General features: G+C 42.6%; 2 protein-coding genes across 2 annotated transcripts in view; one reads left to right on the top strand and one right to left on the bottom strand.

The window, feature by feature from the left end:
• TUT4 (terminal uridylyl transferase 4) overlaps window positions 1–27,833 on the bottom strand; it is a 151,419-nt gene that overhangs the window by 115,205 nt on the left and 8,381 nt on the right. The window lies entirely within an intron of this gene.
• Window positions 17,415–27,744, top strand: GPX7 (glutathione peroxidase 7). Its single transcript, XM_087820433.1, has 3 exons — window positions 17,415–17,549; window positions 21,751–22,012; window positions 23,608–27,744. Exons 1-3 carry the CDS (start codon window positions 17,415–17,417, stop codon window positions 23,769–23,771), a joined length of 561 nt encoding a protein of 186 aa, XP_087676559.1. The 3' UTR covers window positions 23,772–27,744.

A 27,833-nucleotide genomic window follows, 5' to 3' on the forward strand; every position in this document is an offset into this window, starting at 1 on the left:
ATTTACTATTTTTCCTTTTAGAAGTTATGCAAATATCTTGTTCTATCTTGAACTTTCATTCACTAATTATAGCTTTCACTTGTGAGTCTTGCCTGCTGCAATTAATATTATGATGCTCTAATGGTGATTTTTTTATTTCCCTAATTCCTTCTGTTGATTTTGTTGTTGTTGTTTTTAGAGAGAAGAAGGGAGGGAGAGAGAAAGAGAGAGAGAGAAAGAAACATCAATCAGTTGCCTCCCACCTCTGATGGGGAATCAAACCCATCACCTTTAGGAGTATGAGACTGCACTCCAATCAATTGAGCTACACCAAGCAGGTCCCTTCTATTTTTTTAATTGCAATTCTTCTGTAAGGAAGACCTGCTCCTTCTTTCTCATTTATTTATTCAATCATTTATTTATATCAGTAAGGACTTAGTGATATATATTTCATTCTTTGAGTTATAATCCAATATTATGATTATTTTATTGCTCAAATTGTTCCAGCTTTGTCCACTGGGAGACCTTTGGTTGGCTTCTGTGTCTTTTTGGCATGTCTCTATCCTGGCACCATAAGATGCTCCAGGCTCATCATGTATTTTCCTTGCCACAGCCCTAGAATCAATCATTTCTCCAAGGAACACTGGTTCTTTTTATTGAAGACTGGTATTTAGAATTCAAGATCTGGGTACTAGGTGCAATCATTGGTATTGGAGTATCACTGCTTCTAGACCCTCCAAGCAGACAAAGCTAGGAAATATGTGTATGTATATTAACCCACATATACATATATATTCATATTTATTTATCTATTTGTGCATGTATTTTTTTAAAAAACAAGTTGTTCCTCATACTTTGCATGTTTTTTAACTTTATATAAATGGCCCATACTGTAACTATATTCTTGCAACTTGAGTTCTTTGACATTTATTTTTGAGATTTAACCATGTTGATATATAATACCTATGGTTTGTTCATTTTAACAGTTATCTTAATAGTAGCTTTTAGTGTGATAACTTCTTTTTATTTTTTTCTAAGAGCCACAGAGCTGCCAACTGTAAAGATTATTGTTAGTCATTCATAGTTATTAATAGGTGATAGGCAGTTTCCTAAGGAAAAAACAAAGTTGGTTGCCCAGCTCACACTTTAGGGACATTATAAGTGTCACATTCACATGGTGCTTTCTTTTGAAGAACACAGTAGGAGAGTTTTAATGAATGTTCGCCACTCTGTTCCTCTATTAACAGTTCTTTGTGAATAATACTTGCATATTGTGTAGCTGCATCAATGTGGTGAGTTGTCTTCTTTTAGTTGCTTTGTTCCAGTTTTATGTTTTATTTCTAATCTGCTTCATACTAGTTGTGCTTTGTAGTTAGTTACTTACTTTTGGGATCATTTTGTAATCTCTTAATATTCCTACAGTTTTATTTGCCATGTGCTGTTTTTTAAAATTCACTTTGAATTTTCTAAATTTAGACCTTACTCAGGAAATAACTTAGGGAAAAGAGTAAGTCTAGTACACAATGTAGAAATTTAAGTGCTATAGTTTAACAACTTTTCTACTAATAATATAAGTTTTATAATTTGTCACTTTATTATTTATTCAAAAACTTACTATTTGATTCTAATTAAAATCCATCACCATCAGAGTTGATGAGTATAGCTGTGCGAAGCTTCAAAACGGAAAGCTGGCAAGGTTTCTGTGAGGGTCCTGGGGGGTCATTTATCACACTGTATCACAACTGCCTTTATCCCTGCTCTGCTAGCTCCATAAAAGTATAAACATGACTGGCCCTGGCCGGGCAGCTCCGTTAGAGCATCATCCAGATACACAAGGTTGTGGGCTCAATTTCCTTAAGGGCACAGACAATGGCTTCTCTCTTTTCATCTCCTACCTTTGCCTAGCACAGAGCTGGGCAGTTCTAGAAACTTCCAAAAGAGATTGGGAATATTAATGAAGAAATGAATGTACTCAGTGTATATGGGGATACATTTCTGTATTGTGAAAACTTGTGTTTCGTTTCTGTCCTCAGATCAGGAGGCTGGGGTACCTGGCCAATGGTGTCTACAACTCCAGATTGAATGCCAGGTGCCAAGCAAAGTACCTCATACCTGAGGCTTTGAAAACAGGCACCTGGGACAGTAGTGGGAGGTGTGTAATTCTCAGCTAGCTAACATCTTTTGTCCTTCAGGTCTCAGATGTCATCTTTCCCAGAATATCTTCCCTGATTTCTCCTAACAGTCGGTTCCTCTTCTCTGTAGCCCCATAGTCCCCTCTGCTTTCCTCTGTCATGACCATTGTCACAGTGCATTCAAATTTTTTTTCTGCTGAAATCAGTAAGAGTCTGTTTCTGTTGCTTACTACTTAGAAACTCTTGTTATGGGCTGAATTGTGTCTCCCTCCCCAACCCCCAACAAAGTTCATTTATTGAAGCCGTAACTCCCAGTACACCAAAATGTGACTGTATTTGGAGACAAGGCCTTTAAAGAGGTAAGTTAAAATGAGGCCATTAAGATGGGCCTAATCCAATCTAACTGGTGTCCTTATGCGAGGAAATTTAGACACACAGAGAGACATCGGAGCACCATATGTAGAGGAACAACCATGTGAGCAGCCTGTAAGCCAAGGAGAGAGGCCTCAGGAGAAAGTGAACCTGCAGACACCTTGATCTTGGACTTCTAACCTCCAGAACTGTGAGAAAATAAATTTCTGTTGTTTAAGCCACCCAGTCTGTGGTATGTTGTTATGGCAGCCCTGGCAAACTAATATAAACCCTGGCTGAGTTTAGTGATCAATCAAATATTTCCTGGTCACAAAAAAGACATTGGAGCAGGATTACTATGTGCAAATGATTAAGACAAGAAGGAAGAGCCAAGATGCAAAGCCAAGCAGGACCCTAGGAAAGAATGAACTAGGAGGTGCAAAGCAGCAGGTAGGAAGGGAAGCTAGAGGAATTCCCTAGCTCCAGTGAAAATGTATATATGGGCCCCAAGACTGAGGGTCTCAGAAAGAAGACCAAGTTTCTAATGGAGAGAAGCTGGACTTCGGTGGCAGAGCTCTAGGTTCAAAATCTTACTCCATCTTGCTTGATATATGATTCTGAGCAAATTACTTAACCTTTCTGAACCTTAGATTTCTCGTTAGAATAAAAATGAAAAATAACACCTATCTAATGTAGTCATTAAGATTAAATTAAGAATGCATATATAAAGCTGCCTAGCATCTAATAAATGTCAATCCCTTTCTTCTCCTTTTTTTCCCCCCTTGGGCTAGGGGAAGAGAGAAGTAGACATCCAGTGAGGAGAAGACTGAAGATCTTCTTGGGCCAATGCACAATGTTTAGAGTGTGGGAGAGCTCAGATATGCTCTGGATGGGTGGTATGGGTGGCGAGAAGCTCCAATTTAGCAAGTGACATGGCAGCCAGAGTTTAGGCAGCAAGTGACACTGATAAGAGTCTGATGGGAGGAACATTGCGGTTCTGGGTTGTCATTCTATTCACAGCCAGTGACTAAAATAAGGAGCAGGATCCATCCTCTACTATCTACCTGGGTTAGGATCAGTAGGATTTATGACAACCATGGGATAGGTATATTAAGTAAGAGAATTGCAGCTGACTATCAGTTGTACAAACTGAACCAGGGTTCACATCTGGCCTATCCAAAACCAGGTCTAATTCTGGGTCCCTCCTGCTACTAGAGGTGAGGCAGCCTGACCCTACATTAGTCAGGATTAGCTCGGAAACTGGGCAGAACTGAGCCTTCAGCTCTAGAGCAGTTATAATTTATTAGTGATTACTATGTGCCAGGATTTTCACATACCTTTTCTCATTACCACATAATGGCCCTTAGAGGTGGGAACTGTTATTTCCAAAAAAATAAATTTATTTTTTCAGAAAAGGAAATTGAGTTTCAGAGATGGTAAGCAACTTGTTCAAACCTATACAGTTAATAAGTGATAGGCCAGGAGTTTGACAAATTTAAAAGCTTGCCAACTGACAAAAAGAATAGGTTTTAATTGTTGGCAATGCAAAGAAGTTTCCAAGAAGAAATTTTCTAATATTACAACAGATCCCTCAAGCACAATATACCTCCTAGTATCTCGATATGGGGTCCAGCTTCAAACCTTTGATACTTCTACCAGAAACCAATATAATAAGAGGGCAGCCCTGTGGAATATTTTCCACAGGAAACATCTGCCCAAATATTTCAAAGACTGCAAAGTGTCCCAAGAGGGAGGGGGAAAGGCTGAAGCCAATCACAAGCATGGTGATAAGTCCAGGTACCAGGTGGACTGAAGCAGAGAGAAAACACAGGCTTCCTGCTTTCCGCTCCCTCTGGAAGCATGCTCTGGTAAAATAAACTCTTTCCAAGACTCAGGTTCCCAGGTTAGTGATCTGGTTTTCTTCTAACAGGAAGTGAGCTGTCTCTCAATCAGAGAGTGGGGGAGGGGAAATTATTGCCAATTACACTAAATACATAGGAAGGAAGGTTCGGGCATTTCATGTCTTTACAATTAAGAGACCTCTACTTTATTCTTGGAGTCAATCACAGATCAGCCACAGGACAGACATTCTTTCTTTGAGTGTTTACAGAGAATCAATTTTAAAAGATTTTTTAAAATCCTTTTTTGTTTAAAGAAAGTGACATAATAGAAAGGATTGAGTTCCTGCCAAGAAAAGGCTTTCTAAACCTTCTTTGGCTCAGATCAACAGCACTTTAAGGTCTTTCAATAAATCAAGTCACTGGCCCCAAATAGAAAATTGCTACCAGGAAAGAAAAAAATTTTAATGAGATGTCTTTGAGTCAAATTAGAGTCTGTAATTACTCTGAATGTATTATTCAGACTCATTGTTCTTTATATTTCTAATTCACATGTGATTAATGAGACCCACTCCCCATGTGCCCATTGTAGGAGGCACTGAGAAGCCAAGGGTATTAATTCATCCTGATCCTTCCTCTCTAAGGACTTCCAGTCTGTGGAGGAGATGGACTGGTACTCACAAATGGTACACAGGAGTGAACAAAAGGATGGGCAAAGTGGGGAGGTCTAAGGGGGACTGAGCATACAATACTGAGTTGATGGGTTCTAAATTGGAATTTAGTGTCCCTGAGTAGAAGAGACAGCTCTCTTCTCTAATGATTAGGGGGAAAATTCTCTTTCATCTGGGGATAGAAGGGTATTTATTGTCTTTTCCTTGTTTTTCTTCTCCTGCATCTTCTCTTCAGCCACTGCTATACCACCTATCTGCCATTCATTCAACAAGCATTTACTATATTCCAGGTACTGTGCTAGGCACTCTATGTACAGTTTTTCATTCAACCTTCTCAGAAACCCTGTGAAGATGGAACTATTGTTTCACTTGACCATTAGGAAACTGAAGGCAAGGAAGGTTAAAGTCACATAGATAGTACATGGTTCAACTGACATTTGACCTTTGTATCTGAAAGCCTACACACTCTTCACTATACTTAAAAGCTAAGAGACTTCTTAGAGATGAATTAGATAGGATCTCTGCCTTTGAGCGACTCATAATCCAGTGGAGTAGAAAGACAAGTAACTAGTTTATTTCGTTCAGTCATTCAATAATATTTATTAAGTGCCACTAAATTACTAGTTGCTGTCACAAAGCAAATTCAGACATAGTTCCCTGCCTTTAAGGAACTTACGGTCTTTAGGAGAACAGACAAATACACACATAATATTACAATCCAGATATAATGTAATGAATCGTCTAAAAAAAGACATTGTAGCCCGGCCGGGCATGGCTCAGAGGTTGAGCATCGACCTAGGATCCAGGCAATCAGGGTTTGATTCCCGGTCAGGGCACATGCCCGGGTTGCGGGCTTGATCCCCAGTTGAGGGCATGCAGGAGGCAGCTGATCAATGATTCTCTCATCATTGATGTTTCTACCTCCCTCTCTCCCTCTCCTTTCCTCTCTCTGAAATCAATAAAGATATGTTTTTTTAAAAAAAGAAAAAAGACATTGTAAGGCTTCAAGGAACAGGAGAGGGTGTAAGTCTCCCTGAGATAAAGAGAGGGGACATGTTTCAATGGAAACTTGAAGAATGCATACAAATTTGCCACTAGAAACTTCTTCCAGTTGTCTAAATGCACTATGCTGTCTTGCCTCTGAGCCTTTACACATGTAGTTCCTCTACATAGACCTGTTCCCTGCTCCCCCTTCCTGACATGTCTAACACCACACACTCTTCTGGTATCAGTTTGGATGATACTTCCTCGTGGAAGCATTTCTTTACATGCTCTTTCTCCATCCCACATCTAGACTAAGACTACCATGGTTTCCCAAAAACCTGTGTACATATATAAAGGTTGGAGGGAGATAGGCCATTTGTTGATTGTGTAAGGAGCAGTGAAAAGTTCAGTGTGGTTGAAACATAGGGTACACATACCAAGAAATATTTGTGGAATGAATGAATGAATGCTTGAAAGAACTGTAATATCATCTTGGAAACTAGGCTTCAACCAGATTATTAAATCTCTCCTAAACTTACACATCCAGACATTTAAACTGCCTCCATCACATTCTTCTAGTCTTTACCTGATCTACTCATCATTCAAAACGTTCCCTATCTTAAAATCCTTTCCTAACAGCCTTCCTTTGTTTTTCCAGTCTGGGTCAGGTGGTCACCACTCTGTTGCACCTTTCTGGAATCAGTGAAGTGAAGCAGAGAGGCTGCTCTCTGGATCAACGCCTACCAATTGGACCCCACGTATCAAATTGGAGGGAACCTTCAGTCATCCCTTCTCCCATGGGAAACTGATCTCCCAGCCTTCAGCTCTTGTTTGCTGCTGAAGCACCTACTCCATAGAAGGCAGGGCAGCAATGGGGAGGGCCGCAATGTAACCCATGGACACCTGGACCTCTCCACTCCAATTTGTCCAAAATCAAAATACTGGAAAGGACTTGGTTTTTGCAATCAAACTTGGTTTTAGCTCTACACTCCACTTGTTTCATGGACATTGGGCAAGTTATTTCAAATCTCTAAACCTTTGTTTCTTCATCTGAGAGCCCAAAGGTTTTGGAATAGGGGAGTACAGTGGTCTGGTGCCTGTTTTAGAAATATCCCTCCTGCAGCTGCGTGGGGGATGGGCTGGAGGGGAGAAACCAGAGGCAGTTCAGAGGCTGCTGAATAGAAGTGTTTCCAATTACCTCCGCCTGGGCGGGCCTCTCAGAATACTCTCCACTGTGACCCCAGAGCCAACCTCATGCTGTTGCCTAGCAACTCACCTGCATCACCAGGGATCTGAAGCTGGGGCCCCATCAAGGATGGGGAAATGACCAGTTTAATTACAAAAATCTCAGGGGAATCATGCATCAGGTCATTCCTCAAATACTGTGAGCTCCCACCAAGTGCCGAGCTCTGTGCTAGATATTGGGGATTTAGAGATGAATAAAATCCTGTCTCTTTCCTCAAGAAACTCATGGTATAGCAGAATGGACAGTTTTCATTCAAGAAATATTTACTGAATGCCCATCAACAGCAGAATGGATAGATGAGTTATAGCATATTCATACACTTTAATAATATACACACAGCATGAGAATGAACAATCTACAACTATACACAAAAATTTGGACTATCGATGAGTGAAACATATGGGTGAAAAAAGCCAGATAGAAGAGAGTACATTCTATATGGTACCATTTAGATAAAGCACAAAAACAGGCAAAAGTAATCTATGCTGTCAGAAGTCAGGATTGGAGGTTTGGGAAATAGTGCCTAGAAGGGGCATGAGGAAGGCTTCTGGAGTCCTGGAAATATCTTGTTTATAGATCTGGGTGCAGGTTACATGGTGTGTTTAATTTGCCAAAATTTATCAAGACTGTATGCTTACGATATATTAATTTTTATGTAAGTATGTTTTTCACCAATAACAAGTTTTTAAAAAGAAATATTTATTGAATACCTACCATATACAAGGCATTGTGTTTCAGGCAAACAGACAGAGAAGAGAAATTGAAGAGAAATTTAAATACAGGGGTCTGAGGAGCACAGAGAAAGGACTTCCCATCAGCTGTATCCCATCTGTGGCAAGGGGACTGAAGCATAGCTATTCCTTCCTGAAGGAATAGATTTTGAACCAAGTGGGAGTCTACTAGGCAGGAGACAGGAGGCAGGGCCTTTCATGCATCAGAAACAAGAAGGAAGAGGCAGGAAATGAGGTTGAGAGGTTACAGGGGACCCAAACTGTCAAGGGCCTGGGAACAACAATAAAAATAGCCAAATGTTTGTGGTGTGACAGGCATTGTTTAAAATACTTCGCATGTTTAAATTTATTTAATCTGCCAACCATATAATGAGTTGGTGTTATTACTCCTATTCTACAGATGAGGAAATAGAGGCACCGTGGGTTAATTAACTTGCTTTAAATCCCACGGAAAGTGACAGAACTAGGCTACACACCTAGCAGCCAAATCCAGCATGCTTGAACATTGCCCCATGCTGCCTAGGTCATTTAGTCACAGACTAGGTCACTGAAGGGCATTTAAACAAAGGAGAATCATGATCAAATATTTGTGTGACAAAGGTTATTCTGTGGAAAGTTGCTCTGTGGAAAGTTGCACTGGATTGGATGGGGCAAAAGTGGAGGCAGCGAGACCAAGGAGAAAGACACTCTAGGAGTCCAGCTGAGAGAAGCTGAGGCCTAAATGAGCATAGAGAGCAAAGAGAGAAGGGAAGAGTTTTAAAAATCAACAACAGAACCTATCTGCTTTCCATTTTATACATACTGTTATAAATAAAAATCCATGAGAAGGTAGAGATATAGTATTTTATTTTATTGTTCCACCTCATGTGCAGAGAGTTGGGTTAAATGGATTATTCAGTTGTCTTCTTTGGCCTTGAAGGCCTGTCTCTTGTTTTATTTACTTATCTATTCCCTTTTACCCTCTTTCCTTTCCCCACCCCTACAAGTAACTCTTTAATGTGTAATTTATTATTTAACTCTTTATACTGTTCTTGCAAAATGTGCATGTTCATATTGTGTGCACATATTTTACATTTATGTAAATGGTGCCAGATTTTATGTATCTCATTCTGTATCTTACTTTTGCACACCACACTATATTTTTCAATATCTGTTCCTGCTGCTGTATCTTTAGTTTGTTGTCTCTAACTGCTCCCTAGGGTTATAGAATTGACTTGACAATACAATGCCGTAAAAAGTGCTCTACCATGGAGTGGAGAGACTTTAGCTGTAACCTCTGTCTTTCTACTAACTTGTGGTGTGAACTTGGGCAAGTCCCTTCCCCTAGTTGTCTTACTTTCCCCATTTGTAAAATCAGAGGTGCCCTCTACATCTAAAATTTCCATATAATTTCCTCACTTTACACACATGGAACTCAAGTCCAGAGAGTGGGGACAACTTGATCAAGGTCCCTCAACAGTTATCAATAGTTGGATTCAATTTAGCCCACCTTTATTAAGTGCCGCGCATGGTGCTTAGTGCTTTGGATACTTAAGTAAGCCCTGCTGAGTCCCTCCTCCCAGGGCCTTTAAAGAGAGATGTGTTAATTTTCCAAGAGCAGGTGCAGATATAGCCTGTGGGCACCAGTCAGATGCCGTAGAGATATTAATAGGACATAGATTCAGATAGAATCTAAGGCAGCACCTCTATGGCCCCAAGGAGGCCCCCAAACATTCCTGGCCTCAAGAAAAAGAAAGAGGCCATAGCATTTACTAATAACTGTTCAGATATAGTAAGACAAAAAGTCCTTATCTATTTGTATGACTAATATTATCCAGCAGTAATTCCTCTTTTTAAAAATGTTTTGTTTATAGCTATTGATTATTTACTCTGTGCTAGACACCACTTTATATGTGTTATATAATTTCATTTAATCTTCATTACAATCCCATGAAGTAGGGGAACTATTATAGTATTCCCATTTGAAAGATAAGGAAAGAGAAGTAGAAAGAGTTTTATTACTTTGTCCTAGGTCAGTGGATTTCAAGCATTTTGGATGCAAGCCACAGTGGAAACATAGTTTACATTGCAATCTAGATCACACATACCTGTTTCACAATACTACACTAACCCCTTACTATATGGGACCTGCTCTGATATTTTCTATTCAAGTATTTTTTCCATGCTGGTCTGAACCACAAAATTGATTCTATTACCTACGAATGGGTTGCAACTTGCAGTTTGAGAAACAATGCCCTGGGTGACATTATGTACCACAATTCTAACAAAATTACACAAAATGTGAAGCTATCATACTCTTTAATTTGAACTTTCATGTCCTGTGCTGCATGTCAAAGACACAGGTTTGAATCAGACACGGTCCTAAGCTCAAAGCACTCCAAGACTCCTCAGGGAAACATACAGGTAGATAGGCAATGACAACATAGCAGTGGTTCATAATTCTGGTTGCACCTTAAAAATCACCTGGAAGATATTTATTTATTTGTTTATTTATTTACCTGGAGGATTTTTTTAAAGCACTAATCTTGAGGCCCTACACCCAGACTTTTCTGATTCAATTGAGCTGGGATGAGGCCTCAACATCAGCTTTTTTTTTTTTTTAAAGCTTCCCAGGATTTTTTTTTAAAGCCAGGATTGAGGATCACTTCACTACAGCGTAAGTGCTGTGTTAAGGGTATAGACCCTGAGAAGGAAGATATCTACCAGAAGGGCTCTTGGTGGCTAACTGGGCTCAAATTTACAAACAGAGCCTAGCTGCCATTGCTAACTAGAGCCTCTCCAGAAGCCTGCTTCAGGGAGAAGCCTGCACATTTTATGCCTGCCTGCCCTGCGAGCCTGCCAGCTAAGCCGACCCTTACAAAGGAATTCCTGGAATCATATTTCAACCAATAGAACTGAGACTTCCAGCATCCAGTCAGAGTCACACAGCTATACCCTCCTTAGCACCCTGACCGACCAAACAGAGTGGCTCCATTCTGACCAATCAGAACAGTGCTTTTGGACCAATCAAACTGTGAGGATTTGGGTCCTTATTTGCATGACAGACCAATCAGGGACCAGGAGCAGGGACTTCTCCCTATGTAAGTCAGCTCGGGGCTGGCTCCACAGCACATACTCCCTTTCCACAGAAGACTGCTGACTGTGTTAACTGGGCTGGACTCACCACAGTGGAGCAGACCTGACTGGACTCAACCAGAGCAGAGCTGTTTAGCCCAAGAAAGCCACCTCATCCCAGGGCCCCCTCAAAGATGTTTCGTATCACAAATCAGGTGTTTGCACTAAAGTTTTCTCCTTCACTGCACCCCAAATTGAGGATTTCTGTTGATGTTTAGTTGGCACCAATGACCATCGGTTGACAATGGGAAGCATAGAATAGGGGCACCTAACTACCTGAAAGTGTTGAGAAAAGCCTCAGAGAGAAATTGGCTTTGAGTTGGGTTTGTGTGCTGTACACTTTCTATTCTGCAATTCAGAGCCACTGTCCATTCATTGTCTGCCCAGTACACTGCCTGTACAGATTAAGTCAATGGGTTCTTTGGCTCCCAGACTTCCTCTTAGGTATGGGCCACACCCTAGCAGGAGATCAGTAGAGGGAGGAGAAGGGAGGGTTGGGTAATTAATTCCCTGGCTTCTTCCTATAAATTTGCTGTGGTCTGGCTGTGAACCTCCTTTGAAGGTAAGTGCCCCTTTCAAGATGGTTGATGAACAGGACTCTTTGTCCTAGTTTCTGTAATTTCACCTCCCTCTTCCCACCCATTCAGGTCAAGGGGGGTTTACAGCTCAGGTACTTCCTAAACTAGCTTGTCTTCCTCTATAACCCCAGCCACATTTGAAATTAGTCCCTTTGTATTTTATTGTAATTTGTCTAATTATCCTAATCTGAGTGTGCCATCTGTTTTCTTTTTAAAATATATCTTTGTTGACTTCAGAGAGAGGAAAAGAGAGGGAGAGGGAGAGAGAAACATCAACGATGAGTGAGAGTCATTAATCAGCTGCCTCCAGCACGGCCTCTGCTGGGGATCGAGCTGGCAAACCAGGAATGTGCTCTGACTGGGAATCAAACTGGCAACCTCTTGGTGCGTGGGACGACATTCAATCCACTGAGCCACACCGGCTGGGCTGTCATCTGTTTTCTGTTGAGACTTCCCACTGATAGAGCATGGAAGCAGATGGGAGCTATAAGGATAAGGAAAACTAAAGCAAAGCAAAAAATCCAGGCAGAGGGAGCAGCATGAGTAATACCAAAGAAGCATGAAAACAACATATTTTCTGTTTGTTTAATTCCATTTATTGGTGAAGGACAAAATGCTAAATCTAGTGCTCAGTTCTTAGTCCTAATCTTACTAGATTTATCAGCAGCATTTGACCAGTTAATTGCGCTCCTTCTTGGAACAAATTTGTCACCTGGCCTCCATGATACTGTACCCTTTTGGTTCTTGTTCTTCCTCTGGCTACTCTTTTTCGGTCTCCTCTTCTGGTTCCTTCTCATTTCCCTGATGTCTTCATTTCCCCATTGCTGAATGCTGGAGTCCCAAGGGCTGTCCTCAGTTCTCCTATCTGTCTGCATCAACGCTCCATACTAGGTATGCTGTCCACTCCCAAATTTATATTGCTGACCTAGACTTCTCCTTCAAGTCCAGACTCATAGAGCCAACCTAAGTAGAGAAAGGAATGATGTCTAGAGCCAGCTCCTAGAGCTGTTTCATTTTCAGGAATTTTTCTAGTCTCTTGCTAAAAGCAGCCATTACTAAAAATTAAATTATGTAAACTTAAAATTAAATAAACTATATTAAAAACAAAGGTAATATTAAAAACTCATCACTTTCTAATCATTTTGCTATATTTTATTTTCTATGCTCTTGGGGTTATTAAGATCTATTCTAGCCGTACTTTGGAAATACTACATAATGGTGTGCTACTCTTACATCTCTTCCTAACTCCGTTTTCAGTGACATCATGTTGATAACTCTGAAACCAACCATGGTGAGAGTATTACACCATAGAAATTGGTAAATGCTACAAATCAGTTTGATTTATTATTATGTTGGCTTTCTACACTTAAGAAAGTGGTGAAAAAAATATTAACTGCAGATTAAATTTGGAGTGTATTGGGTCTGTAGCTATTGCATTGTGAATAATATAAAAAACTTGAGGAAATATTCTTCCAGTATTGGAAAACTACTATCCAATTCAGCAAAGTCACTTGACTAGTGAAGTTCCAAAATATGTGTTTATTGTTTCACTTTCATCTTACTATTAATGTAAATGAAAATATCAACTAACATTCATCTTGGAACTATACTCATTCATTTAGCAACTGCAACCATTAGTTGGCTACAGATACAAGTTTGGCAAAAATCAATTAAAGCATTCTGTGAGAATAAACTGGCCATCTGGAATTTACAATAAGGAATATTGTATATTTTATTATTATTTGTGAGTTGTGTGCTATACATCATTTGTATCAGTAAACTTTATGGGTACACATACATACAGACACTTTCCCTGGAGAACCAGTTGTTAACTATTTACCAGCACACCACTGCTAATACACAACTCAAACTTAGTATGTCCAAAACTGAGCTCTTGATTTTCCATACCAAGCCAGTTGCCCCTGCAGATGTCTTAATTAATGGCAACTTCATTCTTCCAGTTACTCTGGTGAAAGCCCTTAAAGTCATCTGTGACTCCTCTTTCTCTCATACCCATATCCAACCTATCAGGAAAACCTTTGCCTCTACTTGCAAAATATATATAGGCTCTGATACTTCCCACCATCTCTCCTGCCATCACTTTGGTCTAAGCCTACATGTTCTCTCGTGTGGATTACTATAATAGCCTTCTGACTGGTTTCCATATTTCAATACTGCAGTTAAAATATAAATTAGAAATATCATTCCCTTGCTTAAAACTCTTTAATGGCTTCCCATCTCACTCAGAGTCCAAGCAAATATCTTTGCAATGGCTTAAAAGACCCCACAGTATCTGCTCCCCCTCCCCTTACCTTCTGATGTCATCTTTTGCTACTCTTCCCCTCACTCACTCCACTTCCTCTACACCAACCTCTTTGCTGTTCTCCAAACACATCATACATGCTCCTGCCTCAGGGCCTTTGTACTTGCTGTTTTGTCTACCTGGAATGTTGCTCTTCTTCCAGTTTGCCCCATTGTTTGCTCGCTCTCTTCTGGTCTTTGCTCAAATGATACTTCTACTGTACTATATGTTCCATACAGTAAATGTCAGTTATTATCCCCCCTACTAGAATGTAAATTCAAGAATTTTTGTCCATCTTTTTTGTCTATCTTATTAACTACATGTTCCTAGACATTAAAATAGTGTCTTGTACATAGTAGGTGGTTGACAATTTGTTGAATGAACAAAATATTAATGAGTATTCTAAATGCCCATAAAAAGTTTCTTTGAGCTTATTATGAGAAAGAATTACAGGGGATCCAGAAGTGAGTCCTCTACTCTTCAAGGTGCTCAGCTGAGAACTGCATGCATTTGTTTGTGCCTGTGGGTCTCCCACTTGTGTACATGGACCACCTGGGAATAGCTGTGCTCTTTTAGAAACACCAACAATTCATAGTGGACTAAAAATAAATTGACAAACTATACACTGTGGGCTAAAATCAATAGCATCTCATATCAGACTCTAGCACAGACAAGTAATAAAAGTTACCAGAAAGTCTAAGAAAAATGAATATTTACTGAGTAGTTAGTGTGCGCTAGGGGGACACAAAGATGATTCAGATGTAAACCTGCCTGCCCCCAAGGAGCTCACAGTCTGGTGGTCATGGAAACAGACAACTATACCATATTATCATCAGCCCACCAACAGGAAAATGGACTAGTTACAAAGGCAACAGAGAGGAGGGAGTAATTAAGTGTAGTAGCAGAGGGAGACAATATCTGAGCTGAGTTCTGAAGCATGAATAGGGGAGCAGGGAAGGGCCCAGGAGAGAGATTTACAAGTGAGAAATATTTCACTACTTTTTTCCCCCTGCTTAGTAGAAATGCCTACCTATCTGGATTTTAACAGGAAATAGCTCAGCTAAGCTTGCAAAACTCTGAGTTGTGTGGAGCAGAATTTGAGAACCCCTGGGTATTGGGACATGCAAGGAAAGGCTCAGTGAAAGGGACAGATGGCAGGAAGGGAGAACAGCAGCTTCACAGGGGCAAAATAGAGAAGATGGGACCATTTAATACCATAGGACTCATCAAAGGCTCAAGGCTCCAACAGAGAAAGGGGAAGGAGTAGAAAGGGCAGGAACACTTTATTTCCTGCCCTTGGCCATTGTTTGGAGCATGCATTGTCTTGTTTTCCATCTCTCCTCATAATGTTTTCTGTTCCTGAGTGGAGAGGCTACCTTAATAGTGCAGAAAGTTCCCATGTTGACTCTAGAGGCCTGGGTTTGAGTCTTATTAACTGTATGATCTCATGCCCAGTTTCAAAACCTTTGCTCACCACATAGCCTAGAGAGTAAAATCCAAGCTCTTTGGCTTGGGACTGAAGACCTTTCTCTATCTGGCCCCAATGACCACACCAATCTCATCTGTCCCATACCCCTTCTCACCCCAAAGAGCAAAGCACTTCTCCTGAGCTCTGTGCTTTCACAGACACTGCTCCCTCAAGCTGACCTTTTTGCCCACTCCACCCCCCACCTCCCCATTCTCAAACTAGAGAATTCCTATTCCTCTTTTAAGACATAACTCTGGGGTTATCACCTGAGGTTATCACTTTTCCTGACTGCTAGGTTAGCAACTGCCTCTGGGCCTCAGAACCCCAGATCTTCCTCTACTCCAGCATCTGGGGCACATCTGCTCTTGTCCCTTCCTATCTACTCTCCACAGAACAGCCAGAGGGATCTTTCTATAACACAGGACTCACAGTTCCTCCCCCACTAAAAACAACAAAAAAACTTCATTTCTTAGCTTAAAGACCATAATCTTTACTATGACCTATCAGGTTGTGACCTCACCCCTGCCTGTTCTACACCTTCTCCTCTCACCCTTTGCTCTCTCTGCTCCAGCAGAATCCAGCCTTCTTTGTTTCTCAATGCACCATGCTTCTTTCTCCTCAGGACCTTTGCACTTTTCACGTAGCTAATTTCTACTCATTTTTAGAGCTCAGCTCAAACCTTCCTTCTTCCAGGAAGCCCTCTTTGTGCCCTGCCCCACTTTTCACCCCCAAGGTTAGTTTAAATGGTACTTACCACTATAGTAATTTTAGAGCTATTCATGAATTATTTAATACCTGTGTGTCCCCGGGTAGGAACCACACTATCTTTGTTCATCACTGCAATAAGAGGCACCTACAGCAGAGCCTGGTGTAGAACAGATGCTCAAGAAGTATTTGTTAAATGTCTGTAGGAGTGCTTACCTAAGCATTACACAAAATCTCCAGTTTACCTGGCTTCTCTCATGGCAGCCTGTGAGCTCCTGGAGAACTAGTACAGTGTCAGTACCCAGCACCATACTTGGCATTTAGTGGGGCTCAGTAGGGGGTTTCTGAATGTGGCAGTCATTAATCATGTGCTGCCCAGATCCCAAATCACTGAAGACAGGACACCAGTGCTGTCAGTGGAAAGCCTTTAACTGTCAGCCCCTCGAGGGACAGGGCCACCTTGCTCCTGTCACACCTCTTCTCAGATGACCTCACATCCAATGACAGTGATATAAAAGCCTAGTCAATTTAGTTTATCTGGGGACAACTTTGATGGGCCATTCTAGCTTGAGTCACTGTGGAGTCAGCCAAACTGCCCTTGGGCCTGCATGGAGCTCTGGACTTCTGCACACTCCTGCTCCCGCCTCTCACTTCCATGGGTGTTGATCCCCAGGTGTTTCCTCATAAACATCCTGCTCTGCAATCCCATCACAGAATCTGCTTTCCAGGAACCCAACCTGTCACAGGTCCTCCATCTCTCTTCCCCTTTTCCATGCCATCCCTTTCAGGAACCATTCATTCATTCATTCACTCAAAGTTTGTAGACACCTTTCAGCTGACAAAGTATTTCACATCCATTTTTCTGTATCTCCCATTCTATACTGCCTACCTGCTGCCAGAAGGGAGGCTAGCCCCACCGAGCAGACGGAGAAACTGAGGCCCTGAAAGGAGGTGTGACAGCCTGAGGCCAACGCGCTCATTAGAAGCTGGCCAGCAGATCCAAACTTTCCCCTCTTTTCCCTACCAAGTCGCTGCGTCCTACAACCAGAGAACCTCAGTGAACTAAATTATGGTCTTGATGGTCAAAATCCTGGAATCAGGGCTTTGGGGTCCCGGAAGGCGCGCGGGGTCCAACGCTTTCCTAGTAAGGATGGGAAACCGAGGTCCAGAGCCTGACTCTCCAAGGCTCGCAGAGAAGAAGGGGGCGCGTCCTGCCTCGCGGGCCGGGTGGCGCCGGAGCCGCCTCCTCCCGCCCCCACGCCGGGTCCCCCGCCTAGTCTTCGCCCTCGCAACGCGGCCACCTCGGGAGGGAGTCATGGTGGCGGCCCTGGGGGCGGCGTGGCTGCTGCTGGCGGCCGCGGCCTGCGCGCAGCGGGAGCGGGACTTCTACGACTTCAAGGCCGTCAACATCCGGGGCAAGCTGGTGTCGCTGGAGAAGTACCGGGGTTCGGTGAGTGCGCGCCCGCGGGGCCTCGGCGCCGCCCGGGCGGGGTCTGGCGGGGGCGCCCCGCCACCTCGTAGCCTGCCGGCTGTGGCTCCGAGGGGGCTCGGCTGCCGGCGACGCCGCCCCGGCTCCCTGCCCCCGACCCGGGCATGGCCCCGAGGGTGCCGCGCCCCCAGATGTTGCTCGGGGTCTGTCCCGCGGCTACGTGGCACGGCCCTGGCCCTGGCGCACAGTGAAACCCGAAACTCTCACGCCAGGCTCTGAGTTCCCTGCTGGCGAATATGGGCTGCGGGTCCGGACCTCTCCCAGAGGCTGCATGCCTCTGCTCAGCCTTTGTCAGGAAAGGGTGGGAAAAAATAACCCTAGCATCCTGCGGTCTTTGTCTCGCCCATCCCCAGTTTCCGAGTCTGCAGCTGGGGGAGCGGATGATACTGAGTCCTACGAGAACATTCTGGAAATGAATGTGCAGTGCAGAGGAATGCACGGGTGCCTTACACAGATCGTCCTCCAGGGAGGACACGAAGGCCCAGAGAGGGAAGATATATTTGGACAGGGTCACACAGCGCTAGAAAGCACGGAGCCTGGAGGAGAACCATTCATCCACCCCTGGTCTACTCTAGGCAGACTCCTAAGATGGCAGCTCAGGGTGAAATATGAGTCATCCAGGCTGCTACCTCCTTACCAAGAGGCATCTCAGCTCAGAGTGGACTTCAGGGAGAAAGTGTGTGGGGTGAGTCTTTGAAACAAGAGTGAGTCTTAGCAAGATCAAGAAGAGCATTCCAGGCAGAGAATTGTCCATGTTAAGGCTCCAAAGCAGACAGCAAGTGTGATGGGGGGCGGGGGCAGTGGTGATGGTGGTGGTGACTTCAAGCAGTCCTGCTTGAAGGAGTATAAAGCATGAGGCTGAGAGCGGGGTAAGATGAGGCTGAAGAGGGTAGGTAGGGAGTTGCCAAGAGGGGCCTAGGACACTACATTCAGAAGCCAAGATGTTGTGCTGTGTGGAATGAAGACCCCTCCAAGTCCACTTCTCAAGTGAGGCTGTGGTGTGGGAAGGGTGAGGAGTTGGTCTTTAATGGACAGTTGGGCCCATTGTCCAGAGTTGGATGGACCACACAAAAATGGGTATCAGCATTCTTCTCCAGGAAGCAAGGCCATCTTTAGTGAAGAAAATACAGTGGTACCTTGGTTTTCTAATGTAATCCATTCCAGAAGACCGTTCGAGTTCTGAAACATTTGAAAACCAAGGGATCAATAGCCAACAGCCAGGCCTCAGGATCTTGCACTCAGAGGAAGCCGTGTGGCATGTTCGACTTCTGAGGCGTGTTCGAAAACCGAAGCATTTACTTCCAGGTTTATGGCGTTTGTAAACAGAAATGTTCATCAACGGAGATGTTGGAAAAATGAGGTATCACTGTACTCTCTAAGCCTTTAAATTCTTGGGGCAGTAATCCTTGTCCTAATCATCTCCCAAGGTATTGTGAGTTTAAATGAGATGACAGTGTGGAAGCACTTGGTAGGGGGCTCTGCACCTGTGTTTGGTGGATCCCAACAGGAGCTGCATGCAGAACTCAGAGTAAAGAGTCAATAATAAGAGCAGGGCCCACTCCAATTCAGGCCTCTCCTTCCCTCTAGTGCAGCAGGCCACAGAGACCCAAGTTTAGCACTTGACCAGCTCTGCTACTCATTAATTCATTATTTCTTACTGAGCACCTGCTGAATACCAAGTACTAGGCCAGCCCAGGGGATACAGCAGTGAACAAAACAGACAAGTTTCCACTTTAACAGAGCTTATATGAGGTGAAGAGGAGAGAGAAAATAAAAAGGGAACAGAAACATGAACAAAGTAATTCCTAGTAGTAATAAGTTATGACAAGAATAGAACAAAGTCTGTTTGTTTTCAGAAATAAGGCATCTTGGATGTAAGGAACAGAAATCCTGGAGAAAAATAGCTCAGAGAAGTAATCTCAGAATTCTGAGTGTTTTAATACTCTATCTAGATCATTAGTAAATACATGGGAGCAAGTGGCGAAGAAATCAATCAAAAAGAAATTGGGGGGGGGGAAAGTCACACAGCTACTAAGTGGTAGAGTTAGAATTTGAACCCAGGAAGTCCAGCTTTAGAGCCCATGATCTTAAACACCAGGTTTAGAGGGAAAGCACCAGTCCAGAAAAGCTGTGAATGATGCCGAGTTAACCTCCAGTTAGATCTGCCACTTGGACAATAAGGTCATTTACTCAGCTGCAAATTGTTATTAGCTCATTATGTGTATTTCATTACCTTTATTTTTTATTTGGGAAAAAAAAAGTACTGGCTTTCACTACCTGCTTGGCACTGGGTCCAGCCCTGGAGATATAGCCATGAGCAAGACTATGATTTATGCCCTCGGGCTAACTGGGAAGACAGTCATTTAGACCAGCATTGAGTATGAATGAATGGGTGACTATTTGGGAATATGCCTGCCTGAAGTGTGAGATTATGTATATGTAGGCCTGAGTGTAGTAGAGTGTGTGTGTGTGTGTGTGTGTGTGTGTGTGTGTGTGTGTGTGTGTATGTGTATGGTTTGTTTGCTTGCTACACAAATTAACTATGTTATTTGGATGAGTCTGTCTGTTTGGGCCACGTTAAGGATAAGCTTTTTGGTTTCAGGCATGCAACTTCTTAGAAGTAGGATTTCCTTCCTTCCAAAAGAGTGGGCAGACACACAAGAGCAGGTTAAAAATAAGCAATTTTTAATGCTCTCAATGCCCAGGGATCCAGCAGAGAAGAAAGAGGAAGACCCCTGACTGGGAAAGGAAGTTAAGGATCCCTGTTTCTCACTACCACAGGCAGAGTAAGACATATGCTGATGCAAATGGGGGAGGTTGTGACAGCCTGTGGCCCCAGGGAATGGGTCATTCCTCACCTGATGGAGGCAAGGTGAAGGAGTTACAGCTCAGTGGTTCTCATTATGTAGCTCAGAGTTTCTCAACTGGGGGTAATTTTGCTCCCTAGGGGACATTTAGCAATGTGTGGAGACATTTTTGATTGTCAAGACTAGGCATCTAGCGGGTAAGGTCAGAGATGCTGCTAAACATCCTACAATGAACAGAATAGCCCCCTCACAACAAAGAATACCCAGCCCAAAATATCTAACCTGAGCAGTTTGTGCCTATGCATATCCAGTGCCCCAGGCTGCCCCTGGGAGATGGCCCTCCTGATGGAGGCAGCTGGTATAATCCTGCTCTTCTAAAAAGGTGGCCAGAGAGGTAGGGCTGGGCAGCCCAGATACAAGGTAAGTTTTAAAATCCTTTAATAATATATGACTAGAAGCTAAAAACATAGCATTGGTGCCAGAATTCTAGTTGCAGTATTATAATCAAGTTCCATCAGCCAGCTTTATATTTATCACCTAAAGGTACAAAATAAATTTATAAACAAATTTATATAAAGAAATAAATTTATAAACAAACTTACATAAATAAATTTATGATAAGGCTATAATAAATTTAAGGGTGAATCTAGTTATAGAAGAAAGTAGTGATTGTTTGTTGGAGGGAGAGGGGCAAAAAGGGATTGCCCTGGGTACTTTGGGATCCTTTTATCAAGAAAACCCATGTCTGTCTATGTACCCAAGCAGGCGATGTGTATGTATGCACACTGATTCATTCAGCAGGTACTTTCTGAGACTTTTCCATACATCAGGCTCTGGAGTGAAGTGGACATAGCTCCTGCCCTCAGTGGGTTTGCATTCTAGAAGGCAGACTGACACATATACAGGCAACTACAGTGATGAGTTCTAGCTGACCATGCCAGAAATTGACCTCAGGTCTACCTTTCTACTCCCCCACATCACCTCTTGATATGAGCTCCCCAGTGTGTATGCCTCTCTATGACTGTGCTGTGTGTTTGTGGGCATGTGTGATGTGTGCTAATGTATCTTTGTATCATGGGGCATATGCATATCCATCTGCAAATATTGTGTGCTTATTCTCATGAATGTTCATGTATGTATACACACATCTGTAAGCCCTGTGTGTTTGATTTCATTTGTGCATGTGTTTGTGTATATGTGAGAACACTGCACTTCCATTTTCGTGTATACATTGTGTTGTATGTATGAGAGAATTAACTGTAGGGGGAGTCACACATGTGGGCATGTCAGGACATGTGCAAGTGCTTGCCTCTTCACTGGGTTGTGCATGTCTGGGTTTTGTTTCTGCCACTCAGGTGTCCCTGGTGGTGAACGTGGCCAGCGAGTGTGGCTTCACAGAGGAACACTACCGGGCCCTGCAGCAGCTACAGCGAGACCTGGGGCCCCACCACTTCAATGTGCTTGCCTTCCCCTGCAACCAGTTTGGCCAACAGGAGCCCGACAGCAACAAGGAAATTGAGAGTTTTGCCCGCCGCACCTACAGTGTCTCTTTCCCCATGTTTAGCAAGGTCGCAGTGACTGGAACTGGTGCCCACCCTGCCTTCAAGTACCTGACCCGTGAGTCCTGATCCTTCCCCTCACCTTCCCTCAGCTGGCTGAGGCCTTGGCTCCCTGGGCAGCAGAGGCCATGGGCTGGCTGAATGACCAGGGGCCCTTTCCAGCCTCCCCACCACCAGATGGGTTGATGGTCTGTTCCAGCACTAATCTTTGAGGATGAGCTGAGGAGTATTCTTGCCTAAGAATATCTTCGCCCTGTTGCCTTTCTGTTCTCTCCCAGAGTCACTCTTGCAGACATCTCTGAGATCCTGTTTTCATATGCAGGGGCTCCTGGAAGGAGAATGGGCCCTCAGATTTTAGTCAATGTGAATTAGTTGGACTTAGGTTGGAGGTGCAGACGGGAGGGGATGCCACATGCCTGGAGAAGGCTGACAGGCATCCTCTGTCCTGAATCAGAGTCAAAGTCTGTTGGCATGGGAGAGAAACCTGAGCTAAAATGCCAGATCTCAATATTTAGAAAGAGATCCCTTCTCCAGCCCCAGGAGCCTAAGAGCCACAAAATGGGGTCATGGGCCACACTTGTCATTATGGTCCTGTTTCCTCCCCGGGGCCTCACTCCTCCTTCAGGGGGCTCCATTCTTGCCGTCTCCCACTCCCTGCTTGTGGTTGCCTTCATATCCCTCACCACAACCCACCAACCCTTTCACCTGGAGAAGTAAATGAGAAACAACAGTGTAGCAAGCAAAAGGCCCCTTACTGAGGCAGATTGGAATTTTGCTCTGTAGGTCAATCCTAATATTTACTTTTTTTCCCCCATGTGTTTTTATTAGTTCCTTCCCAGTTACCATAGTTATAGATAAAACCTAGCCCTGCTTTAGCAGCACCTAGGGAGCTCTTAAAAATGCATTAGCCTAAAACCTACTGAAGTAGGGCCCAAGAATCTGTTTATTTTATGTGCCCCTCACCACCACGATTCAAACGCAAACAGTCTATGAACATTTGGAAAGTATTATTTATTTATTTATTTATTTATTTATTTATTTATTTATTTATTTAATTTTTGTGAAATATGTCTTTACTGATTTCAGAGAGAGGAAGGGAGAGGGAGAGAGAGAGAGATAGAAACATAAATGATGAGAGAGAATCACTGATCAGCTGCCTCCCGCACACCCCAGACTGGGGATGGAGCCTGCAACCCGGGCATGTGCCCCGACCAGGAATCGAACCGGGATCTCCTAGGTCATAGGTCAATGCTCAACCACTGAGCCACTCCCGCTAGGCTGGAAACTGTGTAGATTTCATTAGAGAATAGGGTGTAGACTGTTCAGTAGTTTGAGATCATTAATTAAGGAAGATCTAATACTGCTTTATCAAGCACTTCACAGAATCCTAGAGCAGTAGTTCTCAACCTTGGCATTACATTAGAGTCTCCTGGAGAGTTTTTGAAAAATACTCATGCCTGACTTTTACCCCCAAGAGATTGTGATTTAAATGGTTTCAAGGAGGTGGACTGGGCATCAGGATTTTTAAAACTCTTCAGTTAATTTTAATTAATAGAACCACTGCTTCAAGGAAAGAATGGACACCGATAGTGGAATTCCAGGAGAGGTACCACAGAGAAGCACAGTTGGCTCTCCTTCTTCCTTTTGCTCTAGAAACTTCTGGAAAGGAGCCCACTTGGAACTTCTGGAAGTACCTAGTGGCCCCGGATGGAAAGGTGGTAGGGGCTTGGGACCCAACCGTGTCGGTGGAGGAGATCAGACCCCAGATCACAGCGCTTGTGAGGAAGCTCATCCTGAAGAAGCGAGAAGACTTATAACCACTTTCCCTCCTCTCTCACTGCCCACTCCCCCTACCTTCCATGGACGACCAAAGCAAACTCAAATGGTGCTTCTAAGGGAGAGACCATGGCTCTCCTTCATCCACTCTTATCTCACCTACTCCATTATTCCTGTGGGGGGAAAATTCTAGTATTTTGATGATTTGAATCTTAGAGCAACCTATAAGAACTCCTGGTCAGTGACAGCTCTTGACCAATAAATCACCAGTCAATAAGAACCTCTAGCCCATGAAAACATGTGGCAAATAGAAGTATATCAAGCAATAATCTCCTACCTATTAAAAACTCTATAAAACAGGCCGATTCCTAGTTCACAGGGCTGTTGTGAGGATTAATGAATGACCTATGGATGTGTCTAGAGCAGTGCCAGCTCAATAAGAGGCATTCAATAAATGTTTTTTGCATATAAACCAAAAAATAACTTGTGATCAGTGAAAACTTGCACCCAACATGAATTTCCCGCCAATGAGAACCCAGGCCAAACATTTACTTGTTGTTGTTGTTTTCCTCTATTATTTTTTAAATTATAAAAGTAATATAATTCATTGTAAGATAATGCAGGATGTCATGATACAATGAAAATGTAGCCCTCATTTTCTATACTCTCACTCCCTGGAAGTACACACTGTTAGTAATTTGGTACAAAGAATTCCAAGCCTTTTTTTTTTAAATCAAGTCAGTCATTAGGACTCAATGGGAATCCACTGATCAAAAGTACACTACAATAACAAATAGTCAAAGGATCTGAATAGATAATTCACAGAATATAGATGGATAATAAGGATGTGAAAAGATAATCAACTTCATTCAAGTTGGAAAGATTTATAAAATGATAATATTCATTGTTGGTAAGGGTGTGGGGAAATGGGCATCTGCATAAACTATTGTTGGAACAATAAACTGGCACAAGTTTTTCGAGGACAATTTGGCATATCTTTTAAAGCAGTGTTCATACTCTTTGATGCATTTCTCCTTTTAGAAGACTCCCAAACTATGCAAATATATATGTACAATAATATGTATATACAATGTTCACAACAGTGAAAATTGGATGTAACCCTTGTGTCCATCACCATAACTTATTACCAACCCATGGTCTGGTAATAAGTTATGGTATAAATCCAAATGATACACTAATATAGTTACTAAAATTAATGAATTAGATTTCTGTATGCTATCATAGAAAGTTGTCCAAGGGCAACTGTAAAACAGAAGGAACACATGCACCCACACAAAACCCAGTATAAAGTATAATATTTTAATAAAAAATTTACAATGTTAAGTGAGAGTGAGAGAAGGGGGAAGGAATATAGACCAAACTGTTAATGGTGGTTTTATTTGTGAGGGGGTGAAGTGGGTAACAGGAGTCATTCACTTTCTTTGTTAAGTATTACTGTAATGCTTGAATTTTGTATGTAAAATATATTTTTTACTTTTATATGCATATAAAAAGAGGCAGCTAAAAACTGAGGTGATGGGCAAAGTCACAGATTGATAATTCACTGGCCAATAAGAATTTCATGTCTACTTCATGTCTTCTAGAAGGTCACTCTCCTAGAAGAAGCAGACTCAGATTCAAGTACTGCTGTGCCCCTGACCCACAGACTGAGCAAACTGTTCCCTGTCTCTTGTCCTCAGTTTTCCCATTGGACAATGAAAGGGTTGACCTGTGCTTACAGTTCTCATAGTCTCCCTTAATGGTCCTTCTCAAAAGCTCCCTGGACTAAATGAAGGCTCTCTTTGAGTTGACCATAAGCCCCTCTAAGGTGGACTCGAGAGCAGAGTATGTGCCCTTACACGCCCTGCTCCGTGCTCCAGCTCGGCATATACTTGTGTGCGTACACACACATGCAGTGAAACCCAGCTATCAGACATTTTTGTGATGGATATCTCAGAACCACGTCCTCAATGGCCACATCTCTGACTTTAACCTTCTCCATGACCCATTCTTTTCCCTTGGTTTCTCCCTCTCTCTAAGTGTTCCTTCCTTCTCAGTGTCGGTTGATGTTTCTTCCTCTGCCCATTCCTTCCCTGTTGTTCTTGGGGCTCTAGGCTGGTCCCTTTTCTCACTCCATACACTCTTCTGTAGCTATCTCATTCTTTTCCCTCATGCTTTTGCCTACCTTGGGCTCAAATGTCTACCTTGGATTCATATCAGCCTGCCTATTGGGCATGTCTATAGACACCTCATTTCAACAAACCAAGAACTAAACTCACATGCTTTTCCTTTCACCCAACCTTTGCAACCCCCCTAAGCCTTTCCTATCACACACCACTCACTGACACCACACTCTATTTCCATTGTTTAAGCAACTGCCCTCTCTTCTCTCTTCAGCACAGTGCCTGGCCCTTAGCAGATTAAATGTAATTAGATGGCAGCCCTCGACAGTTTGCTCAGTGGTTAGAGTATCGGCCCACTGACTGAATAGTCCCGAGTTTGATACCAGCCAAGGGCATGTACCTCCTTGATCCCCAGCCGGGTTGGGGCACATGCTGGAAGCAACCAATGGATGTGTCTCTCTCACATCTATGTGGTTTTTTTCTCTCTCTCCCACTCTCTCTGAAAAGCAATGGAAAAAAATATCCTTGGGTAAGTATTATTAAAAAAAGAAGAAAAAAGAAATGTAATTAGATGCAAACATTTTGAGCAACAGCTCCATGCTTTCCCTGACTAAATCCTATCTGAAAATCAAAGACAAACAGTTTCTCCGTAAGTTTAGAGTCCAGCTGAGGATTTTACAGTCTCAAGTAGGCCTTCATTCCTATAGGCTTTATCAGCTTTCTGCTGTTTCCAAATCCCCTCTAATGTGCAAGAATCCCCTAGGAAAAAATCTCACTTTAAATCTTGTTCAACTATTACCTTAGTCATTAGTTAACCAGTATATGCTAACAACTTAGTTTTAAATTAATCCCTCAGTTATCAGCCAGCACTTGAGCAGTTAATATTTTATTTTCTACCAACACTTTAATTATCTTCTAACACTTTACTTCTAGGCTAAATAGTTTATTTATTAGGTTATATATTAGCATTCAGTAATGTGAATGAAAAAGGGCTGGTCATGCTGGGTAGTCATGCCCTAGGCCTATAACTTCTTTAGTTCAAGGTTTTTAAGCAAGCTGTGTCCATTGTTCTTATGCATTGAGGTTAATACTCCTTTGAAATGAGGAAGTAATACTCCTCAAAGGTGTAACCACCCTTAAGAAGGCACCTACTCTTGTAATCCAATCCCTGCCTTGCTTTTTCCTACCTTCATGTAATCTTTAAATTACCTCATTAATTCCAAATGCATAAAAGAAACAACAAACTTACCCTCCAGAGCATCTGAGATCTTGTTCCTCTGCACATGTTGTCAGTTTGGCTCAAATAAACTCATAAAAATTTTCTACAGGTTTAGATTTTTCTTACATCGACAGAAGTTTAGCTATTTGACAAACCTTAATTGGTAATCTATATTTCAGTTGTCTCCTTAAATCTTATTACTGATTCCTTAGCTATATGTTATTAGTTTAGGGTAGATTAGCAAGCCAGAGACCACCAGTTAGGAGTTTGGGGAAAGGCGTTATTTCTGGCTATGGATATAATAAAGGCCGCTGTCTTTTGCTGAACTCTCCTTCCGACCTCCAGAACTCCTTCCCAATGATTCAGCCTCTTTTAACTTCAACTGGTCAGAGGTCCTCAGAGAAAGGGAATTCCCATCCTTATTGCTTATTTACTTCTCTGAGTTGGTCTGGAGAGTGGAGGGAAGAGAGTGTTACTATGAGGGAGCTTCCTGGAAAATTATGGTTGGAAGAGACATTCATCAAGGAGTATTTTTGAGTATTGCTTATGTGTCAGGTTCTGCACTAGGTTCTAGGGATACATCAGTGAACAAAACACACATGTTCCCAGCTGTCATGGTGCTTAGAGAATAGTGGGAAAGACAAACATTAACCAAATAATTATACCAATTATTATAGAATTACAATTAGGATAAGCACCAGGAAGAAGTACAAGGAGCCAAGAGCATGTATAAAAGTGGCACTGGACTTATTCTGGAGTTC

This window comes from Miniopterus natalensis, chromosome 9 (assembly GCF_054644295.1).
Source record: "Miniopterus natalensis isolate mMinNat1 chromosome 9, mMinNat1.hap1, whole genome shotgun sequence".
In the NCBI taxonomy this organism is placed as follows: Eukaryota; Metazoa; Chordata; class Mammalia; order Chiroptera; family Miniopteridae; genus Miniopterus; species Miniopterus natalensis.